A 19,249-nucleotide genomic window follows, 5' to 3' on the forward strand; every position below is an offset into this window, starting at 1 on the left:
CGTTTGAATATTTAACCTACATCACTAAAGTTTATATATTCAAGTTAAGCAAAAACATTACTTTACAAGACACATATTAGGAAAATTATATTCAGGGCTGCTTTATATTTGGGCATATATGAATCGTTCAGGGTGTTGGTGTAAGTCTGATGTACTGTTTTCTGTAGGGTAAACCTCTTAAAGTTAGAGGATTTAACTTATTTTGCACCTAGCGCATTACCGTTTAACAAACATGACAGAATGATATACAAATTTAAATACTCTTAAAAAAAAATCCTCAGCACACATTAATGAAAATTAGCTGATCATCAAATACCAACCCTACCTAGAATGTGCAAAGCTGCATGAGACCGGGTGGTGAGAGCCCTTGATCCCGTTGGTAAGGCAAGTTCAGGACTTAGAATACTACATCGGGACTGCATGTCTGCTGCAGAGGGAAGTCGGGCATCAGCAACCACTGCATTGTAACACCATAGTTCTCTAGTGTTTGGTCGAAACCTTTCAAGAAAGAGAATAATTACAGTATAATAAAACCTGTGAAGTATAATTGACAATAAAAAGAGAGGAATACGGCCAGCTTAAACAGGACAAAACGTAGCTCATGACTTTCCATATCTGAGCTAAAGATATAAATAAAGTGATTATGTCACTATAACTGAAATAATTTGAACAAAACAGTAATATAGATCACATTTCATGAATAACAGAGCAACAGTATACTTAAAAGTATAATGTGTACTTACAAATGTAAAGCTTTTGTACAGCAAAAACTCCATAAAAAAGTGTATAGACAAAAGATAAGTCAAAAGAAAATACATGAAACAAACATATGAGACAAAACTGCAATATCCATAACGTAGAAGAGCTCCCGCAAGCCAGTAAGAGATCATCAATCCCATATCGGAAGTGGGCAAAGCACATGGAATGCTGTTCTTAGGAAGGAAGCACAAACAGAATGTATGAAGATGCTGAATCTTACTAATAAACAGTAAAGCAGTCACAAAAACCGTGAGGGACCCACAATGCCCTCCTGCCATTATCTCATTCCTTTTATCTCTTTCATAATAAAATTCTCAAAAAGCAGTTTCCACTTCTTTACCTCTTTTATTCTATAAATTCTTTTTGGAAGAGTTGTTTTTATCAACTATCGAGTACACACAAAAGAAAAGTAACAAAATATTTTCAAAATAAAGTATGAAGAATAATGACACAATATACACTAGTAAAAAGAACACTACCATTATCTATTAAGTACTCTGTGTCTCCCTCCCAACTCAATTCCTTTCCTTTTCCTTTCAAAGGTAACGATTATCTTGAATTTCAAAAGTTTATTATTTTCTTGCTTTTCTTTATGATTTTTCAAATGTTTGTATCAAAATAGTATATTATTTAAGTCTGGTCTTCTCAATCAATGGCACTTGATGATCCAAATTTACTAAATATAAAAGCACTTATATCCAGCAATCCCACTTTGGGTATATATCCAAAAGAACTGAAAGCAGGCTCTTGAAGAGATATTTGCACACCCATGTTCATAGCAGCATTATCCACAACAGCCAAGAGGTGGAAGCAACCCAAACACCCTTCGATGGATGAAGGGATAAAGAAAATGTGGTAGAAACATACAGTGAAATACCATTCAGCTAAAAAAAAAAAAAAAAAAGAATGAACCTTGAAGACATTATGCTAAGTGAAACAAGCTAGTCACAAAATGACAAACTATGTATGATTTCACTTATATATATATCTAAAGTAGGCAAATGCAAAGGAACAGAAAGTAGAACGGTGGTTGCCAGGAGTGAGAGGGAGGGAGAAATGAGCTGTTCTTTGAATAAGTTTAAGTTTTACAAAATGAAAATGTTCTGGAGAGATGCTGTTCAACAATGTGACTATATTTAATGCTACGGAATTGTACACTTAAAAATGGTTAAGATGTTAAATTTTATGTTATTTCTACCACAATTAAAAAAATTTAAATTATTTTTAAAAAACACTTAAAAATAATACTTCACACAATAAATTCTATTTAATAGCTGCTATAATTAGTAGCATTAATATTATTGGTTTATTGCTTTTTAATTTAATCTATCAATCTAAGTGATACTTGTAGTCTTATTTATATAAAAAACAAAATACATGCATTTTAAAAGGTATCAAACAGGGCTTCCCTGGTGGCACAGTGGTTGAGAGTCCGCCTGCCAATGCAGGGGACACGGGTTCGTGCCCCGTCCGGGAAGATCCCACATGCCGCGGAGTGGCTAGGCCCGTGAGCCATGGCCGCTGAGCCTGCGCGTCCGGAGCCTGTGCTCCGCAACGGGGGAGAGGCCACAACAGTGAGAGGCCCACGTACGGCAAAAAAAAAAAAAAAGGTATCAAACAATATAAACCAAACCTAATACTTGTGAGCCATAGCGAAGGTTAGTGGGATTTGGTACGGGGGAAGAAAAAGATTTGGAGAAGGACCACATCATTTTTCCTGTTTGTATTTTTGCTTTGCTTTTTAAAAAATAACACAGATTCATGTGTTAGTTTTGTAAATTTTGACATGGGAAATAAAAGTGCTATTAACATTTATCTGCTCTTTTCAAATGTTAAAAGTTTCTAATTGTTCAGGAGAAGTTATTGTTAAGAATACAAAAGGAGGCAGACTCAGGCCAGAAGGAAAGTCAAAGTAAGCTGATACTGAATCTGCAATGTCTGTGATAGCTGTAAAATGCACATACCCTACTGAAAAACACAAAGGACACAAAGCAGCCAGAAGTCAGGATAAAGGAACAAACTCTCCACCTTCCAGCTGTTTTACTCAAACACAGGAGGAGACTGTCCTTCATCTTTTAATCTCTGTTTTAGAATAAAGGGTAAATGATCAAGGACCTGGCAAGCATTTGAGATCATCTGTCCCCACTGCTACCACATGTGAAAAAGGCAAGGTTCAAGTAATCGGATACCGCACTTTGGAGTTCTGTTAAGACCCCAGGGAAATGATTCTAATGTTAGAATCTACTTCTACTGTTCTCTCTAATTTAGAGAATGCATTTCTAATTTAGTAAATGTATCCAGAAACTAATTCCATACTGTCAGTTTTTACTTTATTTTGTTAATGCAAATTTACTTCATTTAAAAATAAAACATGTAAGGATCATAGAAAATCAAACATCAATTTAAACCTAGGTCCAAACCAGAGCTTGCTCTTTGGTAACTAAGTCTCTTGTACATTGACTTCCAATCAGTAAATAGTTGAGGATAATTCTATTTTTACATCATTTGTTTCTCTATCCCCTCCGTTCCACTGTGACCACTCTAATTCTGGTTCTCAGTATCTCATGTCTTCATAAGAATCACTATAAGACTACTCACCTCTAGTCTCTTGTTATCTAATCTACCCTGTATATTGCTGCTACAGAGATCTAAAAGCACTACTCAACTCAATTCTGGTCTCCAAGTCTTCCCACAAAATGCCCAAGTGAGATAGCAAGCTTGTGAGCAACCTGGGAAGCACTATAATTCCTTCACTAGGAATTAGGCCTCAGGACTGATAGAAAACATGGCCTTTTAAGACTTGGATGGCTGGTAGAAATGAAAGCAGGAATGGGCAGAATAAAGAAGACAGAGGAAGTCTTCCCCCTCCTCACTCATGCCACTTCAACCTTTCAACTTACCTGGATTCCTACTAAGGCTGGCCAAATAAACAACGCAAGGGGGAAAAAATGGTTAAGTCCTGTGATGAGCCACTCTGGTAAGGGCAGTATATACCCCCTATTAGCATTCAAAGCTACAAATCTGAGGATAACTCTTTCCTTTACTCATTATGTATATAAAGCACCATAATAAATTTTAAACAAGTTACAATATAATTTCTTGAATTGCCTGTGTACCTGTATCCATCTCTATATTTTTATAATTTCCAGAGTTTGATAACCCTGTATATTTCTCTACCAATATGGGGATTTTGTTGCATACATTCCTAAAGGGCAAGCTCATTGATCATATTTATTCTGTATTGTCTTTGGCATAATTTCTTCTACATAGCTGGTAATGATATTTACGGTGAATTCTATACAATACAGACAAGAATGCTGACAGACTAAAAATAATTAACAAGAGAACTCTTGAGAGTAAAATTTCTTATTATAATGAGAGTAGCAAAGCCTTCTACAGCACCTACTATGCGCCTCTACCCTAAGTTCTCATAACAGCCTATAAGGTACCATTATTATACCTATTTTATAAATGACAAAAGTAAGGCACACAGAGTCAAAGTAACTTGTCCACAGCGACACAGAAAGCAACGTGTGCAGCTGGGATAAACCTAGGCAGTCTGGCTCAGAATTCATGCTTTGAACCACTACACTAAAGGTAGCAAGAGTGAAGGTCCCCAAGAGTCACTGTGATAGAAGTGTAGTTAACAGTTAAATAGGAGAGTTCTCATCTATGAAAAGTCTGCCTATACATGACTTTTATATTCCACAAAAGTACAATTTGATCCAAACTTATTTATTACTCTATTTTATAAACAGAGAAGCTTACCTCCAAATGACATCATACACAGGATCAAGACACACACCAAATCCTTGCAGATCCTCTTGTTCAGAGTCATTAAACGTTTTACAACTCCCATCCACTTTATTTATCAGAAGACACTTAAATGGAGGAGGTTCTGATATAGAAGCAGGTACCAAGCCTTAGGAAAAAGTATTTATATATTTTAAAGATGCATTACCTTTTTATATTCCCCCAACTTATAAGATAAGCATTTCTTATAAGGTAAGTATTATTACTATCTCCATTTTACAGAAGAAGACACTGAGACTGAGGGATTTAAGTAACTAAAAACCTTTAAGTAGCAGAATTTGGACTAAAACCTCAGGCTGTCTAAGTCCACAACACATGCCCTTAATTTCTACACAATACTACTCTATTATATAATTATTCATGATATCATGGACACAAGTATAAATTGACACCTTGGTCTCGATGAAACGTCAAAGTTTGACTTATGTAACCTTCCATAAAACTAATTTCCATCATTTACTTGACAAGAACCAACACAGAAAAATTCCTCTTTCCAATACACTGTATAGGATTTATACCACTACAATTTAGCTCATATTTCCATCACTCTCTAGCTTTTAAGTACTTTGGTTTCTACTTTCCTAATTATTTCATTCTTCCAGCACATAGATATATATAAACATAGACACTTAGAAGCTTCTTTTAAACTACTTCAAACAGAAGAAAACAAAAAGCTACAGGACTACATCTCATAACAGGGAAAGATGACCGTTTACTATCAAGGCTATTTTGGAGGGACATTTGCTTGTTTGGGGTATTACCTATGATGTGTTTACTGGCAAAAATTTCTGATGTAGCGAGCACATGAGAATTAATAAGTGCTTCATCAATTCGTAAGAAAGTCTGGTCCCCACTTGCACCTATCCAGGTAGCTTTTCTTCCATATTTTGATCCAATGTTAGGCATGGGAGCTGGTTTTGCATTCCAATATGGCACATCCAAAATTGGTCTACCCAGTTGTCCTTTCTAAAAGATTAAATAAATCGTATTAACAATAATACTGGATAAACAATTTATAATATTTTATAAAGTTAAGGAAACAGTAGACAAAAATAGCTCTGTGACACATTATTCTTCATCAGTTGTTAGCTATATTTTTTAATAAATGAAATTCATATGAAATTTGGACCAAACATTTACAAAGGAGTAAAATAATTTCTGTTATTCTTAGGAATTCTCCCCCTAATAAACCACATAGTACATGATTAAAAAAATAATAATACAGTTGAAATGTTTCTCCATGTAAGAAATCTCCCTGAAATTCTGTGATTGTCTTTACCAACATTTAAATGAAAAGTATAATAAATACACAATATGTTAAAAAATTGGTAATACAAATTGTTCATTTAAAAAATCACTTTGCTACTTTAAGTTGACGGTACCATAAAATGTCACTCTGGAACTCACAGAGTCTAAAAATATTTGGGTAAAAGGCCAAAATAATGAATACTGCCACTGTGAATACAATTAGGAAATTACATATTTTTCACATGATCATGTGTTAGTAAGTTATTTCACTTATTTTTCAAGATAGACAGCAGAATCATTATGATGTCTTAAGTAAGTAACTGTGAACTCACTTAAAAAGTATGGCTGTCTCTAGGTACCTGTTTGGTAAGAGTAATAGGAAGTTTCTCACTACTAAGCGAGTAGCTGTAAAAGAATGTTAATGTTGGATTGGGAAATATTCACCCACCCGTGGCTCAGGAGCTCTCTCTCTCTCCTAGCATTCCCCTTCCACAACCCCCTGGAAGGCAGACAATGCTGCACCACGGCAGCCAGGGTTCACTACAAGTAACGGGAACGGGAAATCACGGCAAAACACCCAGAGCATAAGGGAGCCAGGAACACTGCAAACAAACACAGCCACAAACTGACTGCAAAAGCAACAGAACATCAATCCCTGGGTTGAACCAATGGAGGGAAAAGTGGCAAGCACAGGATTAGAGAAGCAGCCAAGAAATTTCAATGTTTATCTCAGCTTCTTTCAAGATCCTTATGTTTTGACAAAACAACAACAACAGCATAAAGATGTGTACGTCATATTGAGGGGTATTATTATGCTTTTGGAGGAAAAGAAACTAATTATATTTTTCATTGACTACTGAAATAAATATCTATTCCCCTATCAACCAACTAATGTGAAGAAAAGCAGTCTAAAAATATGATAGCTGCCTGGACAGGCCCCATGGGATTCAGAACGTGGTTATAAATAAGCCACATTTAAATACACAGAGGTTCACAGCTACGGCTTCTGGGACTAGAGGACAATGATGATTGTCTGATTCTAAACATTACCATTCACATTCCCTCCAAAACAACAAAATTCACACAGAGCGGGCTTCTCTGGTAGCGCAGTGGTTAAGAATCTGCCTGCCAATGCAGGGGATGTGGGTTCCAGCCCTGGTCCGGGAAGATCCCACATGCCACGGAGCAACTAAGCCCATGCGCCACAACTACTGAGCCTGCGCTCTAGAGCCCGCAAGCCACAACTACTGAGCCCACGTGCCACAACTACTGAAGCCCACGTGCCTAGAGCCCGTGCTCCACGACGAGAAGCCACCGCAATGAGAAGCCCGCGCACCGCAACAAAGAGCAGCCCCCGCTCGCCGCAGCTAGAGAAAACCCCTGCGCAGCACTGAAGACCCAACTCAGCCAAAATTAAATAAATAAATAAATAAATAAATAAAAAATCCACACAGAGCAAAGAAAACCACACATGACTCAAGCCTTCAGCAGTATCAGGAAATAATGGACCTCAGGACTTTTAAGGTGCCTGAAACCAGAGGGTGGAGGTAAGGTGCCGGGCACAGAAGGGGAGGCTCAAGAAGGGAACAGAGGGAAGAACTGGTGAAATCATCCCCCAAGGGAAAACCTGAACCTCTGTGTGAAAATGCCAGATAACAGGCAAGGGCTCGAAGGTTCACAGTGCCAGCCACAGGAAAAAGGCTTCAAAGTACGCAGGACGATTGCTCACCCATCAGGCTGACACAAATTAAAAGGTATGAGGGACAACACATGCTGCTGGCAAGGCTGTGGAGAAACAGGCACTCTCGGACACTGCTGGTGAGATGCAAAATAGAGGGGAATCGTTACTATCTCACGAAACTACACAGGCATTAGCCTTCGACCCAGCAACCTTACTTCGAAAAATTTACCTCAAAGGCACACCTCTAACAATATTCATTGTTATTGTTGCAAAATATTAGAAAATACTTCTTATTCCAAGCACAAGAAATTGATTTAATAAACTACAAGATATATACACAATTGTACTATGCAGATGTAAAATACGAATTGGGAAGATCTCTATGAACTGATGAGGAATGATTTCTAGGAGATACAGTAAAGTGTAAAGACAAAGTACCGAAGAGCATATATAAAATGCTACATTTTGAAAAACAAAGATGGGGAAATAATTATATATATGTATATATATACATACCATATTTATACCTGTATCAATGCAGATATAGATAGATGGTGTGTGTGGTTATTTACGTATTAATCTTTAAAAAAATAAACACAGGAAGGAGAAACTGGAAAACAATGAACTTCATAACCTACAAGCACGGCGTGAAGGGGTGGGAAGTAGGGATGCCAGAGATGGGGGAGGGAACGACACTTGGGTGAGTATACCATTTTTGTGTAACTTAACTTTTGGAAACATGTTAAGGTTCTACACATTCAAAAAATAAAACTCCATCTAAGGATGTGGGAGGAGGGACCCTTAAACTTAAAAGCAAACTGAAACAGCGCACTGGACCACAAACCACTCTCCTTGGAGGTCTGAGAGCTCCAAGTCGGCAGGACATGGTAGGGGACAGCAGTTAAACCAATGTCTTCCTACAAAGGGCCAGGAAGACTGTTACAAGAGGGAAAAGAGGAACCCCACTCAGTGACAGTCCTTTAATTCGTCCCCTTTCTGCCCTACCTTTGGCATTCCTCTGGAGCCTCATTCACTGTTCAAGGCCAAAGTTATCTCCATGCTGAAAGGTCATCCCTCTTTCTCCCCCACCCGAGATCAGATCTTACTCACTTTACGGAGATGAACCCCTGTCCCAGGACAGGGTGAGACAAAGTGTAACCGGTAAAAGGGCCCGTTTTCAGGAACAAGGGAAGGAAGGTGATCCTTGGCTGTTGTCACCCTTTACAAAGAATCTGCTAGTTCTACCTATTTTTATCCATATTAAATAAAATTTAAAGAAAAAGAAAACTAAAACAAATGAACCCAACTCTATTCCAAAGGAATAACATAATCCCACTGAAAGGGGGTGGGAAGAAAGAATCCAAGTAACTTATGAACACAGTATCTGAATCTATACCTTCGGTCTTGGGGTAGGACACAGGCGAGAGGAGGTGAGAGGGGGCGAGAGCGGGGGAGAGGGGGGCAGAAGCAAGAGTGATAAACAAATCCTGAACTCTTTTTAGGGAGTTTGTTTTTACAGTAGTGTGGGCAAAGCAAATATAAAACTATTTCAGACATAGTTTAGGACTGAGTGAATGAGAAATAAATGTATTGATATTGTTGGGATCCAGGATTCTTACTGTGGAAGAAGGGACATAAACATGGAATGAGACAAGGTAAGAAAGAACCCTATGGGAATGGGCTGGAATTAAGAGGTATCAGTGCAGACTTATTATTTCTAAAATATACGTATGTATGTATATATGCACACAGATGTGTACTGGGGATGCAATGAATACACCTAGTGCTCAGCTGGTGTCTAGTACTATTCCCCACTAAAAACAACCTAGGTTTTTTAGAGAAATAGCTGATTCTAGGACTCATACAGATAAGCCTGGAACAACTTGTTATGCCAGGAAGTAAGGAAGTACTCAAAAAAACAAAGAGGCATGTCACCAGAACACAGAAGTCAGCATGAAGGGACTCCCACTGGCGAAATCTGAGACAATATAAGCACCCAAATAATTAAGTACAGTAATGACGAAAAAAGAGAAATGTGTCTACACCAATAATAAGTAGACAGGTAAACAAACAAATATTAAATGGGCTCTTGCTTAGAGTAAAACGCAAAGGGCTGACAGGTAAATGTGAGGAGGTGCTGGGGTTGGAAAAATCATCATTTTTGCAGCCATTATAGTAAAAACTGGCTCAGGCAAGAACAATCAACAGACGCGAAATCTAGAAATTCTGAAGAGAAGCAGGTATCTTAAAACGTAACAGTGTCAACCCAAAGACTGCTTATTAGTTTCAAGTGAAAAAACTCTAACTCTGCGGTAGTAAAATCAAACAAAGTTTTACAGGTGATCAAAATTTACATCACCAGTGAAGGGCAGGTGGGCATTTTGTGCCTCCAAATGTGATTCCCTGAGAAGGACACGATGTCACTTACATGGTATTTTAGTCTGGAACGCACAACCTGAATCTAAACATGAGGAAATATTAGAGAAACAAAAATAAGGAACCTTTTGTTAAAAAAAAGAAGTACCATATTCTTCAAAAATGTCAATGTCATAATAAACAAAGAAAAGGAGCGAAAATGTTACAGATTAAAGGAGACTAAAGAGACATGAGAAATAAATACAATGCCTGATCCTAGACTGGAGGGGAAAAATGCCAGAAAAGAATTACCGGATCAACTGACAAAACACAAACTATTTAAGGAGTAAAGGATCATAATGTGTGCAAGTTATTCTTAAAGGACAAGAAAAAAAAAGTTTTATACACACATGCATACAGAGTACATGAGAGAATGAGAGCATGAATATACAAATGATAAAGCAAACGGATCAAAATGTTACCAATAGGTGAATCTGATTCAAGAATATATGGGCGCTCTATGTACTATTCTTATTTTTGGGAAACTTTCTGTAAGCTTAAAATCATTTCCAAGTAAGAGATTTTTTTTAAGTTCACATTTACATTTAAAAAAAATCAAGAGTTGCAAATTACATCCCAGAGACTTAGGTTAGAGGGTTCTGAATAGTTACCCACATCACAGATGGTACAGGTTTATTAGCACAGTCTTATTAAGCTTTTCCTTGAGCTCTACTATGCCCAAACTATACAAAATTCTCAGAGCATCTTCACTCTTTTCAAGCTTTGGCAAAAAAGAGAAAGAGCAAAACAGACAGGCAAACAGACAGAGAGAGACACAGAGAGGGAGAGGAAAAACTAAACTATAACTCTAAACAAATCTACCAAGAGAACCAGGCCTTTAAAAAGTTCTAAAATAAAAATAATTCTACATGTTAAGAAAAATGATTCTTTACAAACTGTTGGGAAATAAGTTTTCAGTGACAGAATTAGCTCTACTGAATGCTTAACAGATTCTGACCTGGAATAAACATGTCCAGTATTCTAACACAGCTGTTAAATTTAATAAATTCTAATGCTACACTACAAAAGAAAATCATTTCAAAGCAAAGTCTGTTAGGTTTCGTGTATGTTGGATGTGGAGACAGGAAATATGCATATGCAATAATTATAATACAAGAATTTCACTGAAACCAGAAAAAATAGCTAACGTAGACAAATTGCAACGCAACGGTACAATGCAATATTATTAATGCTTAAAAAATTTCTTACAGAAAAACTTCCAAATGTGAAGACCTGTCCATCCATTAAAAGTACTGCCGTGTGGTTGCTGCCTGCAGTAACTTGTGTGCTAGGGCCTGGCAATGCTTGAACAAGAGTGGGACATCCCCTAGGTTAAAAAAAAAAAAAAAAAATTAAGTCAATTTCTTACAAGACCCAACTGAAATAAAAAACAATAAACAATGCAATAAAAAATAGAAGAGATAAAAGGCACTAATAAGAATATTCAGCAAACACTTACTTAGGTACTATATGCCTGTCTCTATCCTATGCGTTAGGTACACAAAGATGAAAAAGACATAATCACTGACTTTAAGGAGATTATTAAAAAGATTTCTTGAGTTTACTACCCTAACTATGGACACATAATTTTTATTTTTTCTGAAAGACTGGTGCTACCTTTGTTTTAAAAGAAGAAAAAATGTTACCTTATATAGTGAATGGCAAGTTAGAGAGCTCTATAAATATTTGTCAGATGAAATAAAAATCATGTGCTGATTTAGCAGGAATTCAATCTAAGAACCATACAAAACAATTAAATTTATGTCTTATTTTCTACTTTTTTCCACTGAACTGTCAATTATTTTTATGTCTTCTTTTCTACCGTTTTTTCACTGAACAGTAATTTTAGATTTTAACATATACAGTAGTTAATGAATTAGAATACAGTATCATGAGAGGCACCGCAGCAGTGGCTACAAGCTCAGGCTCTAGATGTAGACTGCCTGCATGTGAATCCTGGCTCCACCACGTAGCAGCAATGTACCATGACTTTGAACAAGTTACTCGTCCTTTTTGTATTTCAGTTTTCTCTTCTATTACATGGAGATAATATTAAACAGTATTTACCCCATAGGGTTCCTATGAACAATAAAGAAGCTCACATATGTCAAGGGCTTGGATCAGTGTCTGGTACACAGTTAACAATTAATAAATGGTAACTATTATGATAAATGGTATCCCCATATTCATCGTATCTATCCTTGTAACCATCCCTATATCACTTTATTTACCACTTTCAGTAATCATCATCTATAATGAGAATAATCACACTACAGAAAGAGTCCACACATAATAGGAGAGCTCTGTTTTTGAGACAATGTAATTATAATACTTTAAATTTTTTTAAATTACATATATTTTTAAATGATTTTTCAGGCTGCAATGAAAAATGAACTGGGAAGAGGCAAGACTAGCAGCTGGAAACCTAGTTAAGAAGATGTCACAATAATCTGGGTGAGTTATGGGGGAGGCCTGAAATAGGAACAGTATGGACTGAAAGGAATGAATGGATTTGACAGCTCTGTAAGGAACAGAACTGACTAGACTCCGGCAATGACTGACATGGGGCAATGAAGGTTTTCTGCTTAAGTAACAAGGTAGATGGTGGTAACATTCACTTAAGCTATGAGAATGAATGACAGCTAGGAAGACGAAGAGAGAAAAGATAGTTTTCATTGTAAGTCTCTCTAACATTTAGGTATGGACAGAGGAAGAAGAAGAGCTCATAAAATCTAGGACATAACAAAGAATGAACTCTGGAAAAATGTGGTATGTAGACAGTCATTTCAAGAATAGGGAAATAATGTACATGCTGAATGCTCTAGAGACAGATACAAATGACCACCTGATTTTGCAAGAAGGAAGTCTCTTTGGTGGAGTAGGCACAACACTATGTAGCAAAGGAAGAGTTAACAGTGGGGTCAGAGACTAATGCAAAACCCCTTCAAAAACCTCAGCACAAAAGGGAAAAAGGAGAACCAACAGCTAGAGGGAAAATGGAGCTGAAGGGGAAGCTCTGTCCTTTTTAACAATTTGCAGAAGTTTAAAAGAGTGAGTAAAGATAAGGACATATGGTTCAGAGGGGAGACAAGAAACAGAACTGGATCCCTATGGAAAAGGCAGAGGTTTCACAGCATAGACAAGAACAGGCCCCTCTTTCAGTGTAACATGAAGAAGGAGGAAAGAAGTAGTAATGGACGCAGGCAGGTTGGCAGAGTTGCTGGACTGAAGAATTTCCCACCTAATGTTTTTATTTTTGCTGTGATGTGAACAGAGGTCAAGTGCTGTGAGGAAGAGGAAATTGGTGAGGAGAGAATTTAAAGATTACGGAAAGGGTACAGTGGTGAATGGAAAAAATAAAAACCTAGACCAGAAGTTTTTAACCCAGATCCAAATGACTTCTAGGAAGTCTGAAAGTGAACTTCAGGAGATCTGTGAATCTTCTAAATCTGGAAGCCAACTTTTAAGTGTATATTCTTATGTCTGTTTTTCTGAAGAGACAGCCTATGTCTTTCATCACATTCTCAAAAGGCCTTAAATCAGACAGTTCAAAACTACAAACCAGGAGGATCACTGCCTATTGTAGAAGGATTGGTCCAATCTACAAATCATAACAATGTGTATAAGTATGGTGATTTATTTTCTTTCGGAAGCCTAAGTTAGACATAGAAAATATAAGTAGACTGATTCATGCTTGAAGTTTTGCCATGCCTTAGCATCAAGACCCAAGAGGGTGAGAAAACTGAGGATAATGGTAAGAGTACAGGTGAAGAGAATGAATGACAGTCTTTAACGTGAGTCGGAAAAAAACTGAAACAGGCGATAGACACTAAGAAAGTAGAGGGCTCTATAGAATGAAGTACTGATAAAGTCAAAGACCAAGTAAAGTAATGCTAAGTAACAGAAGAAGAAATTGTCATCAGATCATGGGTTGTTTAAACTTAAAAATTCAGAGTTGGAGCTATGCTAGATCCATAATGGGTCCTGGGAATGACCACCATGAATGTGGAAGTAAAGTTCACTAGATCTAACTCACGGTGTCAAGGTAACTGTATTGTATGGGACCATTCATGAGTGTGTGACAAGACTCAGACTGGGAAAACACTGTGAGCCAGATACTAAATTTTCAGTGAAGGAAAGGCAGTGACTAAAACACAGGTAGGTAGTAACCAAAGGGGAGGAGAGCAGAATGGCCCTGCCTCAAAAGAGTAGTTTTTACTTGAGGATACAATAATATGGCTAGGAACAGCAGTGAAAGTTAAGTGGTTCTCACATCTGAGGTACTGGGAGTTTTGGCAATAAACAATTACCAGGTCAAAGGGCTGTATGGCAAACTAATGTCCTCACAGAAATGTCTATTTCGATTCAAACAAAGGATTCAAACAAAGGATTAAACTGCAGACAAGTAAACAGTACCTAAAACTGTTTACTTGTCTGCAGTTTACAAAGCATTTTCAAATAAAATGTACCACTGGTTATCAAAATAACTCTATGGGTAGATCTGAAGCCCTTTAAAAAGAATTCTCCCAGAGTTAGTGGCAATTCTTCTAATAAACTCTTTTCATGATACTAGAGCCCATTTATTAAATTATTTGGTAAACACAGGAAGAACAGAAAACAAAAATTATATGTGTATGTGTATGCATGCCAGGCATTTTACAGACACTATATTAATTCTTTAACAATGCTATGGGACATTTAAACTAAGGCTTAGTAAATTAGTCACATAGCTGGTAAGAGATGAATCAAAGATATGAACCTTGTCTAAATGGTTCCAGACACCATGACTGTGTAGCATATTAATGCAGAAGGAGGATACAGCAAGAAAAAGATGAAACTCAGAAACATTATAAGAATTATCCAAATTCTACTGAAAAAAGGAGAATAAAAGCATCTAAACGCTATAGTCCCTTTCCCAACATGCAGGTTTAAGTTTACTGAAAAGAGTAAAAGAATTTGGAATTCAGAGATTTAAGAGCATACTGAAGAAAATAAACGAAAAAGAGGGTTGGTAGACTCATGTCATGAGTGAATATTACAGCCCTCAAAAGCTTTTTGACATTCACTTTTAAAAGCAGCAACAGTAACAGCCAACATTTACTGAGCATTCACTACAGGCTAGGCCCTGTGCTAAGTAAAAAACACCTATCATCTCACTGAACAACCACCTTCTGAGAGAAAGATACTTATTCCCATTCAAAAGGAAGAAACTGAGACACAGGAAAGTTAAGTAATGTGGTCAAGGTCACATGGGCACCAAGTGATATAATCAGACTCAGTCATCCTGGCAAGACACCGCATTAAATAAAGAGAATACCAGTAACACGTTTCTACCTTTAGCACATGCACATTACAATATTTATCTTACATTAATCACACATTATTAATGTGTGCTATACAATAAATTTCAGTTAAAAGTGCTTGATTACTAGAAACTTAAAAAAAAAGTACCTTCCAACTTTATTTCAACTAAATATCTATAAATGTTTTGCTTCGTGGTAGTTAGTTAATATGTATGCTATTGAGGCTTTGTTCTTCCGGGGACTGTTCCTCCATACACATGGTCAATTCCTTTTGGAATTCATAACAGTTCCTGACTCCTGCCTTCCAAGTCCCAGACAGATCCAGACAAACAGGGTAACCGGAGTGTTCACGGCACAGACGGTTCTGGCTGGTTTCCGTTTAATCCACTAGGCACAGTGTGTAGGCGTTATTTCACTGCATTACCCAGCCTGGAGCTCCCCACCACCATGGAATCAGCCTTCCAGTTACAACTCAATCAATGGAACCAGGAGTGAAAATTCACATGCTGGAAAAGAACAACTTTGGGCGGTTCAAAGAAATCCCACCAGAGTTTAATCTCCTTAAAAAACCCTAATTATTTAATTTTCAACATTAGAAGCTATCCCACTTCATGAAGATATATTCAAAACTATTAAAAATACTTAGCATATTGCCATGATACTGTCACCTGAGCGAGTCACTGCAAGTCAAGGTATGATGCCCCCTGGCTGACCATCAGGACCAGGAGGCAATGCTTTTAGGTAATAGCAGCCTCTTCACTTAAAAGCTGCCTTGAGATCCTTCCCGTTCTTCAGCCGTTACACCTCAACGTGGGGTGGCAGGACTTGTGCTTACGCTGTTCGTTCTTCACACTGTGCAGGCACCTTAGGGCTGTGATTTGATTATAGATATGATTTCCACTATTTCCCTCCCACTCAGTCAAGACCAGGAAGCACATATATTTGCTAAATCTTTTCTGTGGAGTGATATACAAGTACAGAGTCTGATTTGCGAGAAAGTGGCCCCCTTGCGGCACACGTGACTGATGCTCCATCATGTCTAACTGTAATGCACCTTTCCCAGGTTATGTCATGACTCACAAAATAATCTCCAGCTAAATAACAGCAGCAATAATGGTGATGATGATGATAATAATAAATTCTCTTCTGTGTCACGAGTCTTCCATGAGAAACAGAACAAAAAGTTTCCAAATTCTTCTCCATGCATATTACAAGCCCTGTCTCAGTCTCTGCATATGAGTGATGTTGTTCAATTGCGACGCAAAGTACCTGCTGCCTTCTAATACCTGTGACAGTAATCACCCAACCCTGCAAAGTACCTGCTGCCTTCTAATACCTGTGACAGTAATTGCTCAACCCTGCAAAGCCACTGATATTCTGAAATTCCCAATGTCCGACATACAAATGCCATACCTGGTGACATCTGATACAGTAATCTGTCAAAGACCTTTTGCTCTCTTTCCAAGCGCAATAGTTGTCCTTAAGATTGTGATAGTTTTATAAACGTGTTAACAAGTGTCAAACGTATGTTGCACTTGTGTTTTTAGTGAGAAGTTCAACTCAATGGTGTCTCAAATCATCTCTTTTCATCAATAACAACGGTCATCGAAGTAACTAAGGACACTCCTTTCACCTTCATTTTCTGTGCACTGCAAATGGACCTGACCCTTCCTTTTAGGGATGGATAGCGTTTCTTAATCCCGGATGCACAGTAGACTGTGGAGAGCTTTTAGGAAAGAACTGATGCTGGCATCCTATCCAACCCTTGCTGCCTCCATCTCCCACCCCCAACGCCCATCTCCCAACACACACCTCGTAAAAAGTCTAGATTTAGGGTCCAGGCATGGCATTTTTCAAGTTCCCCAAGTAATTCTACTGTGCAGGCAGGATTAAGAATCACTGGTCTTTACCATGTAAATGGCATCATCCCTGCCACAGTAATGAAGTGATTTCAGAATAAAGTGAAAATTATGGATTTTATTTAATGACTGGAGTGATTCACTGTATGTGAATGAGAAACCATATAGTTCCAATTGCTTCTGGCAGGTATCTTGTGACTATAGGAAGAATCAGGCAAGAATAGAGAGACAAAAAGAAAGGAGGTCCTGAGGTAAACTGAATTGGTGCGTCAAGTCTAGCCTGAAGCTGCCCTATATATCCCCAGACTTATAAATAAACCTGGTTTCAGTGGTGGGGCAGCCACACACGTAGACCACTCAGATCTTGAAGACCACCTGCTGCAGGGAACATAAATGACTAACAGCCTCAGATGCTGTTCCTTTGGGTCAACGAGGCCATTCTTCCCCTGGGAAGCTACCAGCCTGGGACTGAGCACTGTGAAGGTATGCGTGCTGGCCCATCCTGCCCAATTTGGGACTCTGCCAAAGGCAACCTTGGCTTGAGGGCACCCCACTGGCCTGGCTAAAACTCAATCAGAACTGCACTGTAACCTGACTCTTCCTACCCCATTCTTCCTCCTTCTTTCCTTTCACAGGGGTCAGATCTACATCGGGCCTATTCCTACTCTTTTCCCTTTTATCTTTCACAGCAGTTTTCTACCAATAGACCCTTTGCACATCTAATCGTATCTTAGCATCTTCTTCTTGGAAGACCTGAGCTAACAAAGATGGATTTTTCTATACTTTTGACCAAAAGCCCTCTCACTGTATTAAGCAGAAATGGAATCAGCTGCTGTAACGAAAGCCAAGTAACAGGGAATTAAAGAAGACAGAAGTTTATTTCTCTTTCAGCTAAGCACCCAATTATAAGGAGCTGATGTGGCACTTCCATGGTGTCGGGGACCCAGACTATTTCTATCTTGTGGCTCTGCCATTCTCAATACATAGTTTCCAACTTATGATCGCTATGATGACTTTTCCAGCTCCTGCCGCCAGGCATGGACTCCAGGCAGCAAGCTGGGAGGGAAGAGGGAGAAATGGAAGGGTATCCCCCTCCCCTTTAACAGCATGATCCCAAAGCTGCACATCTCACTTTAGTTTACTCGGCCATATCTTGCTGCAATGGAGGCGGGAAAATGAAGTCTCTGGCTTCATGGTCGTGTCACCAACTAAAACTCTATTACCAAATGAAGTAGGGAAGAATGGATATTAAAAATGTCTAGTAGTCTCTACCACAATTAGTTCTTCACTATTCTGGATAAGTCAAAACATTTTCTCTCAGTGACCATTAGATTTTGTTTGAAAATTATGAAAAAGCTTCAATGACTTCATGTTACTATTAGACCAAAATTTAAAAACGATAACATCAAGGAATATGAATAAATCTATTGCTGATCTGTTAAAATGCCATTTGGGGATAGTCACTGTCTTATCCATTGCCATGAACAGCCTTTAAAAAGATATTAATTCTTAAGAATGCAGTAAGATTTCATGATAATCATAATCACTCTTACATTTTAAATGTATAAAATGTAAATCAATTTTTCTCCCGAAACTACAAAATCATCTATCCCCACAAAAGCACTCAACCACAAAATCAAGAATAACCAATCATTTATGGGCCACAGTTTGCAAAACAGTGGTATAAATACTTTTTCAAGTGTAGAAATATATATTTAGAAAGAAAAAAGGAAAGAAAGGAAAGAAGAAAGAGAAAAAAAAACACACTCAGCATCTTCACACAAAAAGTTAAAGTACCTGGAATTGACATCTCCATGTCCGAGCTGCCCATGCTGCCCGTACCCAAATGTGTAGACATCGCCATTCTCCATTAAAACCACTGAAACCAAAATCCAGAGCTTTATTTTTTCATTGTATGCATTTCATATTTCCATCACAACTATACTGAAGGCAGTGCAATTTTCACTGTTTAAAATTAGTAGAGCCATTAAAACTAGGCAAGTGAAGCATCGACAAATTTATATTTAATGAGAAATAAATACAATTTCAGTTCTGTAAAATATTTTTGTAGGTTATAAAAATGTATAATGTTTTCATAATATACACTTTAAAATTCTTATAAATGCCATTTAATAACATTAATATTTAATAAAACATTGGTTTGGGTCAAC

The 19,249-nt window shown here is 37.7% G+C and overlaps 1 protein-coding gene across 13 annotated transcripts in view; it reads right to left on the minus strand.

Annotated features, from left to right (window-relative positions):
• Window positions 1-19,249, minus strand: part of MYCBP2 (MYC binding protein 2) — a 279,427-nt gene that overhangs the window by 153,254 nt on the left and 106,924 nt on the right. For all 13 annotated transcript variants that reach the window (XM_073795323.1, XM_073795322.1, XM_073795327.1 and 10 more), the window contains 5 exons: window positions 18,876-18,957; window positions 11,126-11,243; window positions 5,334-5,538; window positions 4,528-4,681; window positions 326-498 (listed from right to left, as the gene is read on the minus strand). In XM_073795323.1, the coding sequence (XP_073651424.1) occupies window positions 326-498; window positions 4,528-4,681; window positions 5,334-5,538; window positions 11,126-11,243; window positions 18,876-18,957 (732 nt within the window). The remainder of the gene's footprint in view (window positions 1-325; window positions 499-4,527; window positions 4,682-5,333; window positions 5,539-11,125; window positions 11,244-18,875; window positions 18,958-19,249) is intronic.

This window comes from Tursiops truncatus, chromosome 18 (assembly GCF_011762595.2).
Source record: "Tursiops truncatus isolate mTurTru1 chromosome 18, mTurTru1.mat.Y, whole genome shotgun sequence".
NCBI classification, from domain to species: Eukaryota; Metazoa; Chordata; class Mammalia; order Artiodactyla; family Delphinidae; genus Tursiops; species Tursiops truncatus.